This window comes from Argopecten irradians, chromosome 11 (genome assembly GCF_041381155.1).
Source record: "Argopecten irradians isolate NY chromosome 11, Ai_NY, whole genome shotgun sequence".
Classification (NCBI taxonomy): Eukaryota; Metazoa; Mollusca; class Bivalvia; order Pectinida; family Pectinidae; genus Argopecten; species Argopecten irradians.
The window spans coordinates 30,853,283-30,871,729 of record NC_091144.1 but is presented as its reverse complement, the minus strand read 5'-3'; the positions used below and the strand labels follow the sequence as shown (position 1 = coordinate 30,871,729).

The window sequence follows — 18,447 nt, the reverse complement described above, 5'->3', positions numbered from 1 at the left end:
ATGTAGGAAATTGACTGTGGAACAGATAAAATTCACTTTTACGGAAAATTCAAAAGATAAGTTTTATTTTGCAATAAATTAAGTTTTGTTTGAGTTGTTAATCTCAAAATCAAAAATGGGGAGTTGTTAATCTCAAAATCAAAAATGGGGAGGGGCACTTATTGGGTCGAATATGGTAAATCGTTTACAAACTATTCAAGATATTGTTTCCACATCTAAAGCATTTAACTTTCAAATTAGATAGAAGAGTGCACATTGTAATTAATAATATTTTTTTTCGGTAATGTGATCTAATTCATCATTTAAACATTTTGTATTAGGCCATATGACATTAAATATCAGTGATTTCATTACCTGACTGATAGATCAAAATAATTACTTTAGCTAATTAAAATGGGTAACATCAGAGACAAAAATGATAACTTGATGTATCTTTTCGAGTGATATATTTGCTCCCTGAGTGATATATTTTATTGTATGTGTATTTACATAATGATGTAGAAAGTGAGTCAGTAGCTATGCTTTTTATACAAGTGAACTTCTTAAAAATGTTGAAATTAAAGAAATACTTAAGTATGTGTCATCTTTACTATAAATAAGGAGATGACATTATTGTTACCAAGTAATTATGTGATCTACAGGCCAGACTGTATTCCCCTCTGGAAGATTAAAGAAGGTCTAGGCAAAACCTTTACATGCAATGCATAGCGAAAGTACTAATTTTAACATCAATATTGTTATTTTTAAATCTTCATGGGAATCTGTTATGAAAGCTATCAAAATAAAGCCAAGGAGACATGGATTATGAATATCTTCTACTCCAATATTCCATGCAACAAAGTAAGAGCGTGGAGATATTCTGGATTCAGGTTGTCTGTCTGTCTATCTGAAGACACAATAATCGATAAACTACTACTACTCCTTAACTAATGGAGGAATTTCAGTGAAAAATGGTAGCAATTATCTTTATACAGTGTAGATTTATGTAATGTTATTTATATCAAAACAAGATACCATGAACTTTGGACATCACAAACTTACCAGCAACATCCGTAGTGAGATTTTGGATCTGCCTTCTTTAATTGACTGATATATATGACTGCTAATCTTTAGCACTATATAATCCTGGTCATAGTTCAGACCATTGATCTTTCAATCTTTATCAATTTTGTTAGAATTTTGTTAAATATTATACAATGACACTTCACCCTGCACCAATGAATTGGAATAAGATTTATTGTAAAGTTATGTCCCCTTTTCCTTATTATCGTAATTTGGAGAAAATTGTTGACCTGCAAATTCTACACATACCCTTGGTTTGCATCAAATTCATCTTAAACATATTTTTACAGTTAAAAACATCTTCATCCTGTTGATGGTACAGACATTTTGATAGGTCTACTGTCCTTGTCACCTGAGGGTGTCCTCTAAGTCAGTTATAAATGGATACAGCCTTAATCAAACTAACGATGCAGAAGTAAAAAAAAGATCATCATATTTGTCTTGTCATATGTAATTGCCTTTGTCCCAAAAAACAACAACTGAAAGCCTGGGGATGTGGAAGGATACATAACTTCTAACAGGCTTGTAATTGTAGGTCAAGGTCACTATAGTGATCATGTATTGTCTTGGTGTTATTACTTGTAACAGCTATTTTATATCATAAACATTCCCATGCTTAACAATCTCAAAATTTCAATTTAAGTCTATCATTCAGTTCAATAATGTAACATTTTGTTTGATAATCATTCTATATGTATTTTAACTTACTGTATACTTATTTAATCACACTAATTTGCCACAATTAAGGTCCAAATTTTGGATCGAAGATTTCAAGATTTTAAAGAATATACGTGATACTCTTGTAAAAATCCCAATACCGCTAAGTTTGGACAGGTGACATAAAATCTCATTTTCGTTGTCATACTTGTTAGGAAATAAAACCCTCAGTAATGAACTACAGCTACTATTCTTACAGATAAGAAGTCAATTTGATGCACCTCAGTATTAAGACCACCTGGTATAAAGACTACTTTTACCCCGACCCTCAAGTGGTCTAAATAGAGAGGTTTTACTGTAGTCAGTTTCTGTATATTTATATATTGATTTACAGTGTATAAGTTTAAATATCTTTGATACATAAATTATTTCTTATTCCTTTCGATGTGAACAAAAGATAATTGATGATACAGATGATATCAATAACAGCTGATGAAGAATTTACGCTGTACTGAATTCTGATCTTATCTCATTTTTACACCTTATTTCAGGTGTTACCGAAATGTAGATTGACATTTGATTGTGATGACATTTTCACCAAAGTATTCACGCGATACTCGTACGATCACCTGTTTGGAACCACTATAACAATCACCTGATCCATTATTCTTGCTATGGGAAGCCAAACCTATACTCCCTGAACCCTGTGACAGGCATCAATAATTTAGTGCTAGTTATGACCTGATGTATCTGATGATGAATGTGATTATTGATTTTTATGTTACATATGTTACACAAAATATTTTTTATTTGATAATAAACCCATCCTAGAAAATATGTTATTTTGTTAATAGGATCAAAATCACAATATACTGTTTACCTCTACAAGTTAAAAGACACTGAAAGTATAGTTTTGATAAACAAAAGTGATCAGAACTGCAAAAAAATTATGCTTTTCTTCTACAACATTTTCTATGTTGAATGCACATTGAAACATATGTGTTAAAGTATTGATTGATATTGATTGATCATGAAATAAAAAAAAAGGTAATAAAATTTGTAGAGTTAATTCTACATTATGTTTTGAATGTACCATTTGGTATTTTCCTTTTAAGATGGTTGATTATACTATATATAACCTTGGGGGAAAAAGAGATTTTTTGTGTGTTATTTATATGAATTTAGTGATTTAATTGAGGTTAATGTTGTTGTTGTTTATCTTTTCAGATAATATTAACAGACCAAATGCAACCACTGCTTTATATCTCAGAAGATGAGGGGAGGACATGGACCACGTCACAAATCGGATTTGAGCCTGAAAAGTTGTATATGCATCCAACCCTGGAAAACTGGGTCCTAGGGTACACAATCATGACATATAGGGTTAGTAAATAAATAACCTTGGTAAAGGTGAAGGTCACATATAGGGTCAGCAAATACATAGGGATTGAATGTATTTTTCCATTCAATCCATATACTTACATTAGAATAATTTATGAAAATAAAAGTTATTGTTTGTTTTTGTCAGTTGGTTGATTCATATAGTGATAAAACACTCTGAATGTAAATATAACATTATGGTAAAGGTGAAGGTCACATATAGGGTCAGTAAATATAACACAATGGTAAAGATGAAGGTCACATATAGGTCAGTAAATATAACACAATGGTAAAGGTGAAGATCACATAGGGTCAGTAAATATAACACAATGGTAAAGGTGAAGGTCACATATAGGGTCAGTAAATATAACACAATGGTAAAGGTGAAGGTCACACAGATGGTAAAGGTGAGGGTCAGTAAATATAACACAATGGTAAAGGTGAAGATCACATAGGGTCAGTAAATATAACACAATGGTAAAGGTGAAGGTCACATATAGGGTCAGTAAATATAACACAATGGTAAAGGTGAAGGTCACATATAGGGTCAGTAAATATAACACAATGGTAAAGATGAAGGTCACATATAGGGTCAGTAAATATAACACAATGGTAAAGGTGAAGGTCACATATAGGGTCAGTAAATATAACACAATGGTAAAGGTGAAGGTCACATATAGGGTCAGTAAATATAACACAATGGTAAAGGTGAAGGTCACATATAGGGTCAGTAAATATAACACAATGGTAAAGGTGAAGGTCACATATAGGTCAGTAAATATAACACAATGGTAAAGGTGAAGGTCACATATAGGGTCAGTAAATATAACACAATGGTAAAGGTGAAGGTCACATATAGGGTCAGTAAATATAACACAATGGTAAAGGTGAAGGTCACATATAGGGTCAGTAAATATAACACAATGGTAAAGGTGAAGGTCACATATAGGGTCAGTAAATATAACACAATGGTAAAGGTGAAGGTCACATATAGGGTCAGTAAATATAACACCATGGTAAAGGTGAAGGTCACATATGGGGTCAGTAAATATAACACCATGGTAAAGGTGAAGGTCACATAAAGGGTCAATGGTAAAGGTGAAGGTCACATAAAGGGTCAGTAAATATAACACCATGGCAAAGGTGAAGGTCACACAGAGGGTCAGGAAATATAACACCATGGTAAAGGTGAAGGTCACATATGGGGTCAGTAAATATAACACCATGGTAAAGGTGAATGTCATTTTAAATGAGGGAAGGAATGAGCTAATTAAACCAATTGAAATCAATGGTCTAATAAATACCACCAAGAGACCAATTAAAATGGTAAAGTGAGCATCATACACAAGTCAAATTGTATTAAAAGTTGACCATTTTGTACCCTGAGAAAATAGTTGTATTTATTAAACAGGTGTATTTTATACAGAGGGTGGATGATAAGGCAAGTTTGACTGTATATGGATATGATTTTAGTTACATATTGATCAAATATCTTTATCTATAGGTAATAAGTTTAATTGTACAGAAGATTTAATACCGTATTTGACCCAGTTATAGCCCATGTCCATAGAAAGCACCCCTCTTTTTGAGGCCTCAATTTCAATTGCCTGGGCATAGATAAAGACCAAAACTACACAAAACTGTATGCATTTGCAATAATTTTGTCTCATTAAGCACCTTTTTATTTTTTCAATTTGTTTAAAGTCCCAGGGCGCTGATTGGGTCAAATATGGTAGCAACATGTACACGTGAAGGGTGGATCTATTAGATTTTGCGACACAAAAAAAAAATATCCCTCTGTAAAAATTCATTAAAAGCCTATGCTAAACTTTCCAGATATTACAGGCAGTTTCTTAAACACAGTTCATGAAAGGACTTGTGGCACCATGCAGTCCATTGCTCGGTGTCTTTATTGCCTTACCATTAGGAATGCTTTTCAGACCACGGTGTCACAACCCCAATATGGGCAGCTACTGTGTTACATTAGCTAATGACACTAATGTAACAGGATTGATTAACAGTTGCAGGTGCATATATAAATATGTGCATATATCAACGGTTGTCTGTCACAGTGTGTGGCCAAATGTGATGAGGAATACAATACCGTACTGCAGTGTAATTCAATAAATGGCTTTATCTTTTATAATATTTTTATTTTTGTTGAAATCCTGATGCAAGTGTAGGTCTTAACATTTCTGTCAAGTATTTTTATGTCCTTGTGATGGAATGGTATGTAGTATTTACTGATGTCCCATCCCATTCCGTATAAAGACATCAGAAGTATATTCTTTTATAATCATTGTGTCTTTGTCATTTAGATTTATTAATTCACATATTTATACAAATGTCTGATCATTTAAGTGAAGCAATTACACAAATCAATTATTTCAAATTATATTTGATAGCTAATAATTTATTGAAATTTTGCTTCCAGACGGATTTATAAAGGGAGATAACTCCAGACACTAACAGCTTATGCTAACTTCTACATTCAATTTTCTATGTTAATTTAAGTATAATCAAGCCTTGTACAGTATAACTATATTATTGTCATGTCTTATAGTTATATTTCATTTAACACATCTTGTATAAGACCTAATAAATTAAATGATCAATCACAAATAGACATATTTTATTTTAATTATAATGAATATAAAAATAAATTTACGAGTAATATGTCTCTCTGTTTTGATTTATAGCTGTATGTTTCATCTGACTTTGGAAAAACATGGACACTTTTGAAGGAAGATGTGGCAATGCAGATTTACTGGTAATAAATTAATGATTTTTGCAATTTCACTTCATAGTATTGTTAATTATGCAAAAAGAATTGCTAATGCCCTGGGGATTGTTGATGTGTGAATTGAATTAACCTGATATCAAATTTAAGTCGGAAGAACATTTTATTACTGTTTCATTTTTAAGGTTTTTTAGGATTCTTAAACTGCTCTGTTTCTACGCAGTTTTGTTTAATTGATCTATCGTCACCATTGGAGTGGTAAAGAAATATGCAAATTACTGTTTGTTTATTTTGTGGTATCAAGTGATCATTTACATCGATTATCACACAATCGCTTTTGTTTAAAAACAGATTCTGAAATTTATCTTGGAGATTCTTAAGCTCCTGTATTCAGATAAAGATTTTGTATATTTTGTAACATCATTTGCATACAGCTCCCGGAAACTTGAATAGCAACTGACAAATGTACACACTTTAAATTTTAATAATATTTACTGAATGTATATGAATGTATAGATGTAAACATGGATATTTTAACATCAATTAACTTGTTTAAGTTTCTGTCATTTGAATACATTAGAATATGTAATATATATAATTACGAGGATGTTAATTTTGCATCTTAATCAAACCTTGTACAAATTCTTAATTAACCTTTAAGATTGTGATGGTCTATCATTATATTACTGCAGTTTAGTAAGCAAATCGATTGACAACAAATTTAAATGCCCTTTTGAGACTTTTTGTTATTGGTCAGATATTGTGAAATTTTGTGAAGAAATTTTGACCTTATATATCAAAATCAATACTTTTTACAAGGGCAGATAACTCTGTGTAATGTGTTGTAGAAAGGAACCCTAGAACTGAAATGAATGTTGTATAAGGGAAATACTCAGACTTCCCATTGTAAAGAGCAGTTATATATGTATGGAAAGAGACCCCAGACTGTACAAGTATAGAAAGGGACCCCACACTGTACAAGGGTAGATAACTCTTTGTAATGTACCAAATGTATGGCAGCTAGTGGACTGATAGAGAGAATTAATGGTATTTATGTATATTTGAAGGGCAGTGGAAGGCGAGGATGAAAACCCTTTAACAGTACACATGGAATACCAAAATGTCATGGGTAAGGAATTAACCCGCTGAAGGGACCAACCCAAAGGGAACATTCTGAAGGATTGGGAGGAATTGTAGAGAAACTTCAAAATCCAATCTTTATAATCTTCTGTCATTTCAGAACATTAACTTAAGAACATTTAAGTATTACATGAAAAATATTAATGTGTGTACAAAGATAACATAATCATGATAGCCTACATGTATGTATGTGAAAGATCACAAAAGTATGACAGAGGTATATAATTGTTAATTGTGCTCCTATAATTTTCAGAGGACATGAACTCGGAGTACATTTCCTGTATAGCCCCAACATGTATAGACAATACTCCTGATAAAAGCGTGGGAAAGATCAACTTTAATTCACTCAAAGTCCTCAATGAATATATATTTGTACAGGTAGGTTCATAAGCATAGAGTCCTCTCAGGTTTGGCAAGTTAAATGATAAAAAAATCAAATGGATTCAATTGAAGGTAGATTTGATAGAAAGGATTCTAACATTATAAGATGGATTTATTAGATGACAGATTAGCACAGGTAGGTTTATTTAGAGATGGACTTTAACAGATGAAATCATCAAATTTATAGGATTGTGCAGGTTTATCATAATGGATGTTTAAAGTAGTCTTGCCATGTCTTATTACAAATTATTATCTGTGACTAAATGTGAACATGCTTGCTGAATCTTTCCAGAAATCCAGTTATACCAGCCATGACTTGTATGTTTCCTACAAGAGAGGACCTTTCAGGAAGGCTTACTTTCCATTAAATGTCCACCCCAAGGTAAGGATATGTATACAGTATTTTAGATCTTGATTTACAACATATGCCTACCTTTTGGCCTCTTGAAATAGGATTTGATGATAAAAAAACTTTCACCCATGTGCCCCCTTTCATTTCTTTCCTTCCTCTACGCTCTATCTCCACACATTATCATCTACCTCATCCTCTACCCCATCCTCTACCCCATCCTCCAGTCCCATCCTCTACCCCATCCTCTAAGCCAACCCCCATTCCCATCCTCTAACCCATTCTCTACCTCATTCTCTACCCCATCCTCTACCCCATTCTCTACCCCATCCTCTACCCCATCCTCTAAGCCAACCCCCATTCCCATCCTCTAAGCCAACCCCCATTCCCATCCTCTAACCCATCCCCCATTCCCATACCCCATCTCTACCCAATTTTACCCATCCCTATCCCATTCTCTTCCCCTCTACCATCCTCTACCCATCCTCTTCCTGTCCTTTACCCCATCCTCCATTTCCATCTCTACCCCATCCTCTACCCCATCCTCTAACCAACCCCTTCCCATCCTCTAATCCATCCTCTATCCCATCCTCTAACCCATCTCCATTCCTCTACCCATCCTCATCCCCATCCTCTAACCCCCCTATCCCATCCTCCAATTCCATCCTCTACCCATCTCTATCCCCTTACCCATCCTCACCACCTCATCCGTCCTTTACCCATCCTCCAATTTCCATCCTCTACCCTTCTCTCATCCCTTTCATCTCACCATCCTCATAGTTCACCCATCCCATCCTCTACCCATCCTCTATTCCATCCTACCCATCCTCTACCCCATCTCCAATCCTTTCTCTTCCCTTCTCTTAATAGCCCTTATTCCACTCCCATATCCTTATCTCTCACTCATGTCTCTTTATCATTTATTATTCACCCCCATTCCCATCCTCTAACCCATCCGCCATTCCCATACTCTACCCATTCTCTACCCTATCCTCTACCCATCCCCTATCCCATTCTCTACCCCCATCCCTCCCATCCTCTATCCACCTTCCTTTCCATTCCATCCTCATCCATCCTCTACCCCTTTACCCTCCTCTACCATGTCCTCTAACCCATCCTCCAATTCCATCCTCTACCCCATCCTCCTATTCCATCCTCTACCCCATCCTTTACCCCATCCTCCAATCCCTTTCTCTACCCTTCTCTTAATAGCCCTTATTCCACCTCCCATATCCCTATCTCTCACTCATGTCTGCTTTATCATTTATTATTCAACTGATTTTTATTCCACACAATTCGTTTTCATCCCTATCTAACCCATCCTCCAATTCCCTCTACCCCATCCTCTACCCTGCCCTCTAACCCATCCTCCAATTCCATCCTCTACCCCATACTCTATCCCATCCTCTAACCCATCCTCCAATTCCATCCTCTACCCCATCCTCTACCCTGTCCTCTAACCCATCCTCCAATTCCATCCTCTACCCTATCCTCCTATTCCATCCTCTACCCCATTCTTTACCCCATCCTCCAATCCCTTTCTCTACCCTTCTCTTAATAGCCCTTATTCCACCTCCCATATCCCTATCTCTCACTCATGTCTGCTTTATCATTTATTATTCACCCCCATTCCCATCCTCTAACCCATCCCCCATTCCCATACTCTACCCTATTATCTACCCAATCCTCTACCCCATCCCCTATTCCCATTCTCTTTCCCATTCTCTACCCCATCCTCTACTCCATTCCTGTCCTTTACCCCATCCTCTATTTCCATCCTCTACCCCATCTTCTACCCCATCCTCTACCCCATCCTTTACCCCATCCTCCAATCCCTTTCTCTACCCTTCTCTTAATAGCCCTTATTCCACCTCCCATATCCCTATCTCTCACTCATGTCTACTTTATCATTTATTATTCAACTGATTTTTATTCCACACAATTCGTTTTCATCCCTATCCCCTGCTCTAATCAACTAAATATCAGTCTAGATATAATGAATAACATAAAAAAGACAGGGAATGATTAGCAGATAGGCACAATTTAAGACATATTCCATTATCAAACATTGAATGTTTCCTTTGGATGTAGCAGATCAACAATGTGTATCACCCTACATTTTTTTGTATTTTACAGGATTTTGACATCATTGAGACATCAGACAATCAGGTATTTATAGCCGCTGACCACAAGGAGAACATGGTGACCTTGTACCTGTCGGACGTCACTGGTCAGTTTTATGTACCATCGCTGGAGAAGGTGGTCGCAGATGTGGAACCAGGGTACTTGGAAGTGGATGTTTATAAGGTAAAGATGTGAAAGTCAAAAACAAAGTGAAAACATACTGCAAGTCGACTCATTTTTGTGGTGCTTCTTTATTTGTATGCTTCCTTAATGGTTGTGTACATGGCTCTATATCATTTACAGCTAAAAATCTGAATATTTTAGGGGTCACGGTGGCCATTGTTGAGTGGTTAAGATGTTTTGATATGTTACAATAAGCCCTCCACCTCTGGGTCACAAGTTTGAATCTCATGTGGGGCAGTTGCCAGGTACTGAGTGCTGCCTGGTCAACAATGCTCAGATTAGTTTCAATATCATTTTAATATATTTTGATATTACATTCAATGTAATAATGTTAAGCCTGCCTTAGTGACCACCTCTGTATTAAGATCACCTGCTTGGTGTCCCAAATGGTCAATTTCAACAGAATTTGAACTGTGTGTAAAGACCACTTGGATACAAAGACCATTTTTCCTGGCTTCCTGTTGATATTTATAGGCAAGTTTGACAGTACATTTCATTCTTTTGTTTGAACTGTTGACCTTATAACATGTACTGTCTAAAGTTAAACAATCAATTCTTCTTTGGTTTTCCAGGTTAAAGGAATCAAAGGCCGATACATTGCAAACCAGTACGGAACCATAGGAAATACTACAGTCATGAAAACATTAATATCCTTTGACAAGGGAGGAAACTGGGTTCCAATAGAAGTCACCAAGGATCAGAAATCCAATTGTGCTGACCCAAATGTATGTAAATGATGAAAGTGTTAATTCCCTTTTGATGAAATTGTGTTCACATATGAAAGATGAAATCAGTTCGTAAAATGTTTCATTCGACCAAGCTTCAGAAAACGATTAAAGATACTCCACCGCTGACAAATGGTATTTTTCCACTATCTAAAACAGGAGCAGATGATTTGGTATTTTTATTCAGTTACAAAAGTTACTTACTTTACACAATTACCACCATTGAAAAGTTTGAGCTTCTAATTTTAATTCAAATTAAGTATGAAAAATAATTAATTGCATCCAGAAAAAAATCCGTGGCACTATATCCTATATGGAATGAAGTACTGATTGCACATGCACCAAGGGCAAAATAAATTATTTTATATTATTTTTTGTGTTAATTAGACATATATATACATAATTAAACACCAATTATTGTTCAAATGATGAATATCATTTATGCTCTGTCAGCGGTGGACTTCTGAACTAAAATATATAAGAAAATTGTATCTGAAGAATTTAATGAAAAATCAAACTTTGGGTCAAATTTTGCGTTTGTTACACTTCATTAAGTTTGAAGCTGTCATTTCCAAATCCTTGGTGGAATTAATTTGAAATTGATGCCATCACCTTATAGCTGATAACCAAATCTCTCGACAGTTCTGTAGCCTGCACATCCACCTGACATACAGTCATGAGTACTACATGACACCACAGATAGAAACAGAGGAGGGCGCCCCCTGGCTGATCTTTGCCCACGGCTCCATCGGTAACAGTCTCAAACATGACGAGGCACAGCTGTTTGTTAGTAGGGATGCTGGGCTCACCTGGTCTAAGGTAAGACTAGGCGCAGCTGTTTGTTAGAAGGGATGCTGGGCTCACCTGGTCCAAGGTAACATAGCTTTAGGCATCCTTTTGAAATGATAACTGCAGAAACACTTCATTTTTTTCCCGTAATTTTACACAATTCAATGCCATGGTATACATTGGTAGCGTTATTCAATAAAATTTCGTATTTCTAGTTGTCGTACCAAGGACAAAAACATATGACGTTATCATTGTTGATTCCTTATTATTACTTCTTTACATAAGTTTGGACAGACTAATGTATTCCTTATTGTCTGTTTGCTTTAAGACTTAACTTCACTAAACCATTTGCATGGACATTAAATTTTCCATACGCTGTAAAGATAAAATTTCAAGATCATTAATTAAAATTTGTATATTGAATATTACTTTGTGTTTCAGCCATCACTGAACGGTCAGTACAGGATGAACATTATTGACCACGGCGGAGCTATAACTGCTATCCAGTACAGTAATAAAGAACTGACCAATGTTATTCAGTGAGTGGGCTCCTCTTCTCTATTTACTTTAGGGGTACTCACTTTAACATTGTATTACCAAATACCTATGTGGTAGTTTGATGACTTATTGTCAACATAAATCTTTATTCTGCCTACTTCGTCCACCCATCGGATTCTTTAATATGTTTTAGAAGTACATGTAGTGTGTACAATGTTAAACTATCTTCAGGATAATTGCATGCAAACTGTTTGACAAACAAAAATGGACAGGTATGAATTTTGAAAGTTCAAAGGTAATGAAAATTTAAAACATATTCAAAGGTTAGAAAATTGAGATAAAATAGATGAGTTCAAAATACAAATTTAGGCTGTTTTAAAATGATATTCGTCAACCTGAAGCAGTTTCTATTTGAAATTGTATGTTATAGCTTCTCAAGTGACGAAGGAGCCACCTGGCAGGAACATGAGTTTGCAGACAATAAAATCTACGTAGATGGTATACTGAACAGTCCTGACATCACAACCCTGGTGGTCAGGTAGGCAAATATATACTAACAACTGTTATTTCATTTATATGTAGTACCGTATTCGACCCAATGAATGCCCAGGGTCTTAAAAAATTGAAAAAATGAAAAGGTGCTTAATAAGACAAAATCATTGCAAACCTACACAGTTTTGATAGTTTTGGTCTTATGCCTGGACAGTTGAAATTAGACCTCAAAAAAAAGGAAGGGCGCTTATAGAGACATGGACGCTTATTGGGTCAAATTCTTAAGTATGGGTCTTGTTTGTTTTTATACCCCAGCAACGAAGTTGCGGGAGGGGCGGGGATTATACTTGATTCAGGTTGTTCTCTGTCTCTCTGTAGATGCATTGATCGACTGACTACTCCTCCTAAACTACTAAATGGATTGCAACAAAACTTTATGCCAATAATCTTTATACATTGTAGATATACATAATCTATATTGGAATAAGATACCTCCACCTTTTGGAGAGTTATGCCCCTTTGTTAAAAACAAGGGATATTTAGCAATATACCGTAAAGATTTTTCCAAACAAGATATGTGAATGGTTTCATTAAAAATGCACAAATCATTAAGTGAAAAATCCTTATGTAAAAAAATATCCATGTTTACAGCAACCAATCTGTTATATGTTGTTTATGGTATAGTCTGTGTAAAACTAGGATACAATACAATATAACATCCATGTAAATATTGTGATCTGCATTGTATTTGGAAGGCTAGGATACAATATAATATAACGTCCATGTAAATATTGTGATCTACAGTGTATTTGGAAGACTAGAATACAATACAATATAGCGTCCATGTAAATATTGTGATCTACAGTGTATTTGGAAGGCTAGGATACAATATAATATAATGTCCATGTAAATATTGTGATCTGCATTGTATATGGAAGGCTAGAATACAATACAATATAATGTCCATGTAAATATTGTGATCTACAGTGTATATGGAAGACTAGAATACAATATAATGTAACGTCCTTGTAAATATTGTGATCTGCATTGTATTTGGACGGCTAGGATACAATATAATATAACGTCCATATTAATATTGTGATCTGCATTGTATTTGGACGGCTAGAATAAAATACAATATAATGTCCATGTAAATATTGTGATCTGCATTGTATTTGGACGCCTAGAATAAAAATACAATATAACGTCCATGTAAATATTGTGGTCTGCATTGTATTTGGACGGCTAGGATACAATATAATATAACGTCCATGTAAATATTGTGATCTGCATTGTATTTGGAAGACTAGAATTCAATATAACGTCCATATTAATATTGTGATCTACAGTGTATTTGGAAGGCTATAGAATACAATACAATATAATGTCCATATAAATACATGTATTGTGATCTACAGTGTATTTGGAAGACTAGAATTCAATATAACATCCATATTAATATTGTGATCTACAGTGTATTTGGAAGGCTAGGATACAATATAATATAACATCCATATTAATATTGTAATCTACAGTGTTTTTGGAAGACTAGAATACAATATAATATAAAGTCCATATAATATTGTGATCTACAGTGTATTTGGAAGGCTGGGAGACGATAAAGGCAGACTGATGGTCAAACTGGACTTTTCCCGAATACTGACCAGAGAGTGTGAACAGACCGACTATTTAGACTGGAGTCCGGGGTCAAATGTAGGTTGTTAGATATATCCCAGTAAGATGTTATTGGAGAAATTTCCATCCATTTAGAAAACTTGGAAATTTGTTTCAGCATTTAATGATAAGCCATACAGTCCTACTGGTACTACAGTGGTTGCAACAATGTTTGGTTTTCTCTTATGATTTACAGCTTTGACGATCAGTGATTTTGATCATCTCTGAAATATGACAAAATATAAGTTTTGAGATCCAAAAACGACATGGATAATGTACAATGTACCGTCGATTAGTCCCACCTTACGCTGATTATTACATCATCAATTGACAGATTATTGTGATGTCATAATCACCGGAAGGTGGGACTAATCAATGGTAAATCATACTTTTAGCAACATCATTCTGGGATCTTGAAACCTCCATGTTGCATGAAAAGCTATGAGAGCGTACAGAACTGAGTAATTTTTTTTTCAAATAGTATATTTATGTAGAACTTTGTATGTTCCTCAGCATTTGAATTCATATTATTTTTTACAGATTTCTCAAGACAATTGCATTCTGGGTGAAGCAGTCACATATGAACGACGAAATCAGTTCTCAAAATGTTTCAATGGACCAAGCTATGTCCGCACCAGACCAGGTTCCATCTGTCTCTGTAGACCTTCTGATTTTGAATGGTAAGTATGGGCTGACCTCAAATTGGACATAACCAAAAGCTCAAATTCTATATTGTATTTTGTCTACATATATACGGTAGTTCTAATTATACACTTCTACCACAGTGACCATAAACAAATTTGTAAATTCTTGTCCTCGTGTGATCCTTCACCTCATGTTGAATCTTCACCTCATGTTGAATCTTCACCTCATGTTGAATCTTCACCTCATGTTGATCCTTTACCTCATGTTGATCCTTCACCTCATGTTGAATCTTTACCTCATGTTGAATCTTCACCTCATGTTGAATCTTCACCTCATGTTGAATCTTCACCTCATGTTGAATCTTCACCTCATGTTGAATCTTTACCTCATGTTGATCCTTCACCTCATGTTGAATCTTCACCTCATGTTGATCCTTCACCTCATGTTGAATCTTCACCTCATGTTGATCCTTCACCTCATGTTGAATCTTCACCTCATGTTGATTCTTGACCCCATGTTGATTCTTAAATTCATGTTGATTCTTGACCTCCTATCACTTTTGACCTCATGCTAATTATTGACCACATGATGAAACTTGACCTCATCTTATTCTTAAACTTATGCATGATTCTTGACCTCATACTGATTCTTGACCTCATGTTGATCCTTGACCTAATACTGATTCTTGACCTCATGTGATCCTTGACATCATGTTGTTGTCCTTAACCTCATGTTGATTCTTGACCTCATGTTGTCCTTGAGCTCATGTTGATTCTTGACCTCATGCTGATTACTGACCTCATATTGACTCTTGACCTCTTGCAGTGACTATGGATATGAGAAGACTATCACAGGAGGTTGTTCCCCAACAAGCTGGTACGACCATTCTAGTATCCACTGGCACTGTCACGAAGGAGAGATGTATAACAAAACCCGAGGGTATGTTTTATTTACAATATAGCCAAAGGATTATTATTTTAGGCCTTGGAAGACTTACAGATATGAATATGAAAGATATCGCATCACAAATTACTTTTGTAAGTGATCATAACTGAACAAACTCTGGCCATGTCTGTATATGAAACATCTGCTTAATAAGTCCACTTTTCAATTGGTCAATTTTAACATTTGGCTTAATTGTGTATAACGAGCATTTCGTCATAAATAATATTTATGTTTATCACTTTGATGGTCTTTATTGAGTAAGTTTGGCAGTTTATGATTATACATGTCTTGTTATATCTGTCCGATTTTTCATTTTTAAATAGACCTCTAATACGATAATGGATATTCTTTTCTATTCATAACATGTTGTTTGATATATTAATTATTAATATTCATTGTATATTTCCAGGTATCGATTAATTGCCTCTAACAAATGTACTGGGGGTCTGTCCACATCCCCTATGTACCAGCCGATCCCCACCCCATGTCCTGTAGCCTCACCCCGGGGCTTGATGCTCTTCACCCCTAAAACTACTGTTGCCTTGGGTACCACAGCCACCTTCACACTCACACAAAAATCAGTAAGGAATCACTTGTAAACGTTTGCAAGATTAATGCTTTTGAAAACTTTTTAAAGAATGGACCAATATTTATTAAATTATTATATTTCACATACTTTTCAGGACTGTTAACTATCAGGAGAGAGGTTCTCACCATGATCAATGATCCAGGTTTTCTTTGCAAGTTACAAGGTTGTTTCAATAGATTCAATAATTTTCAGTTTTATATACTGTATTTACATTTCCTTGTCACTTCTACTATATAAACTAACCAAGGCAAAGTGAAGTATATGACGGCATAACTGACACCCAAAACGTGACCATTATGACGTCACTAATGTTGACGTGGTGACGTCAACTGATTGCCCGTCAAAATGACTGTTACATCTTGTGAATAAAACCGTCGTTGATAAACAGTTTTCCTGGTCCAGCTTAAACAATGTTAATGCAGTGACCCTAAAATGAGTTGATAATGTAAATATAAGCATTAAACTATCTTCCTATGGCGTCTATGGTCTATATAGATGCCATAGTTTTGCAGACAATCATCTCATAATGTGCTAGCGCGCATTATGAAGATTGTCTGCAAAGCTCTGGCATCTATATAGACCATAGATGCCGTAGGAAGATAATGTAATGCTAAAATATTTCAATTTTCTTCTTTTATTTAAAACCTATCACAAAGGTAAAATATTATTTTAGATATGATTTTTTCAGTGATTTCCTGTCATTAAACAATATTTAGTAGAAACAAATTATGCCAGATGTGATCTGATACATAAAAAAACTCTTTTAAGCATTAGTGGGAGGATTTCTTATAGGATATCACATCCCTGTAATTATTAAATGGCAGAGCTTTATGCTGCAGACATTAAGATTTATGTTGCATGTGATTTTCAGGGATCAAAGCTAGCAACTACCTATACATGGTCATTTAGTGATACTGGTCGTCGTGATGTCAACACTGGACTAGCTAATGCTACTAGGAAGTACCATAGATTCAACAAGCCTGGGGAATTCAATGTGACAGTGATTGCTACGAACAGTAACGGCAGTGCCGTTTGTCGAGTTCTGATCTCGGTAGAAGGTGTGTTTCTTTGTACTTATGAATCTACAAACCAGCTGATTGTGATGATATAAATAAGCATTTATTAAAATTCCCTGTGATAGAAAATTAAAATGGATTTCAAATAAAAAACATTTTTCTCTTGCTACCTGAATTTTTCGTCATTTTAGTCAGTTTATCAATGTGGTAATCTCAATGAAATGAATTAATCTTTTGTGCCATTCTATTCAGAATCATCTTCTTTATATGTATTTGCAGCCAATATAACTGCAGTGCTTGCTTTAGCTCCTTGGGGAGCTGAGGTCGGAAGATTGACCCAGTTCAATGTGACACTGTGTTGTAGCAGGAACCAGACGGACTTTGGACCCACACATTATGTCTGGCGATATGGAGATGAGGTCAGTACAGCAGATATAAGTATCAATAAGACAGGCTAATAAATGAATTATAATTACTTTACAGCCTAAGAAATAATGTATAAATACTATACAGTAAAATAACCTATAAGTACTATACTGTGAAAGAGGTTATAAATACTATACAGGCTATAAATCAATTTTAAATACTAGCCCTGTCCCACTGCATGATGAAATGAGGCAATTTCTTCTACATAGATCTATGATATCATAATCTTGCTATCTTTCATATGCAAAATGTGAAGTTACATAGTTATATGCTGTAGCAGTACCTGACATAGCTGGGAAATAATCCAATTAATATATATATCTCCCTTTAGTATCCTGTATAGACCAGGTTTGACTTTATACAGTAATTGATATAATACCATCTTTTGTTATCTTTGATTCATCTAATGATAAAGTTGTAAATGTTTGACAGCCTGAAGGAGCTCATCCCTACCTAACCTGGGGTACTACAGTCAGCCATCGGTATAATAAGACTGGCGAGTACAATGTTACAGTCCAGGCGGTCAACGCGGTCAGCTCTGTTATAACAACCTATCCCATCAAAGTTTACAGTAAGTACAGTCAAAACATTATAATATTTCAAACAGCTACATGTACCTCTAAAACAAATGT

At 35.0% G+C, this 18,447-nt stretch overlaps 1 protein-coding gene across 2 annotated transcripts in view; it reads left to right on the top strand.

Moving 5' to 3' along the window:
* LOC138335285 (VPS10 domain-containing receptor SorCS1-like) overlaps positions 1–18,447 on the top strand; it is a 56,527-nt gene that overhangs the window by 29,579 nt on the left and 8,501 nt on the right. For both annotated transcript variants that reach the window (XM_069284304.1, XM_069284303.1), the window contains exons 4-20: positions 2,947–3,102; positions 5,799–5,869; positions 6,907–6,968; positions 7,233–7,357; positions 7,653–7,742; positions 9,846–10,016; positions 10,589–10,741; positions 11,384–11,560; positions 11,972–12,069; positions 12,459–12,566; positions 14,116–14,233; positions 14,735–14,874; positions 15,665–15,778; positions 16,194–16,365; positions 17,245–17,431; positions 17,669–17,808; positions 18,248–18,386. In XM_069284304.1, the coding sequence (XP_069140405.1) occupies positions 2,947–3,102; positions 5,799–5,869; positions 6,907–6,968; positions 7,233–7,357; positions 7,653–7,742; positions 9,846–10,016; positions 10,589–10,741; positions 11,384–11,560; positions 11,972–12,069; positions 12,459–12,566; positions 14,116–14,233; positions 14,735–14,874; positions 15,665–15,778; positions 16,194–16,365; positions 17,245–17,431; positions 17,669–17,808; positions 18,248–18,386 (2,221 nt within the window). The remainder of the gene's footprint in view (positions 1–2,946; positions 3,103–5,798; positions 5,870–6,906; positions 6,969–7,232; positions 7,358–7,652; positions 7,743–9,845; positions 10,017–10,588; positions 10,742–11,383; positions 11,561–11,971; positions 12,070–12,458; positions 12,567–14,115; positions 14,234–14,734; positions 14,875–15,664; positions 15,779–16,193; positions 16,366–17,244; positions 17,432–17,668; positions 17,809–18,247; positions 18,387–18,447) is intronic.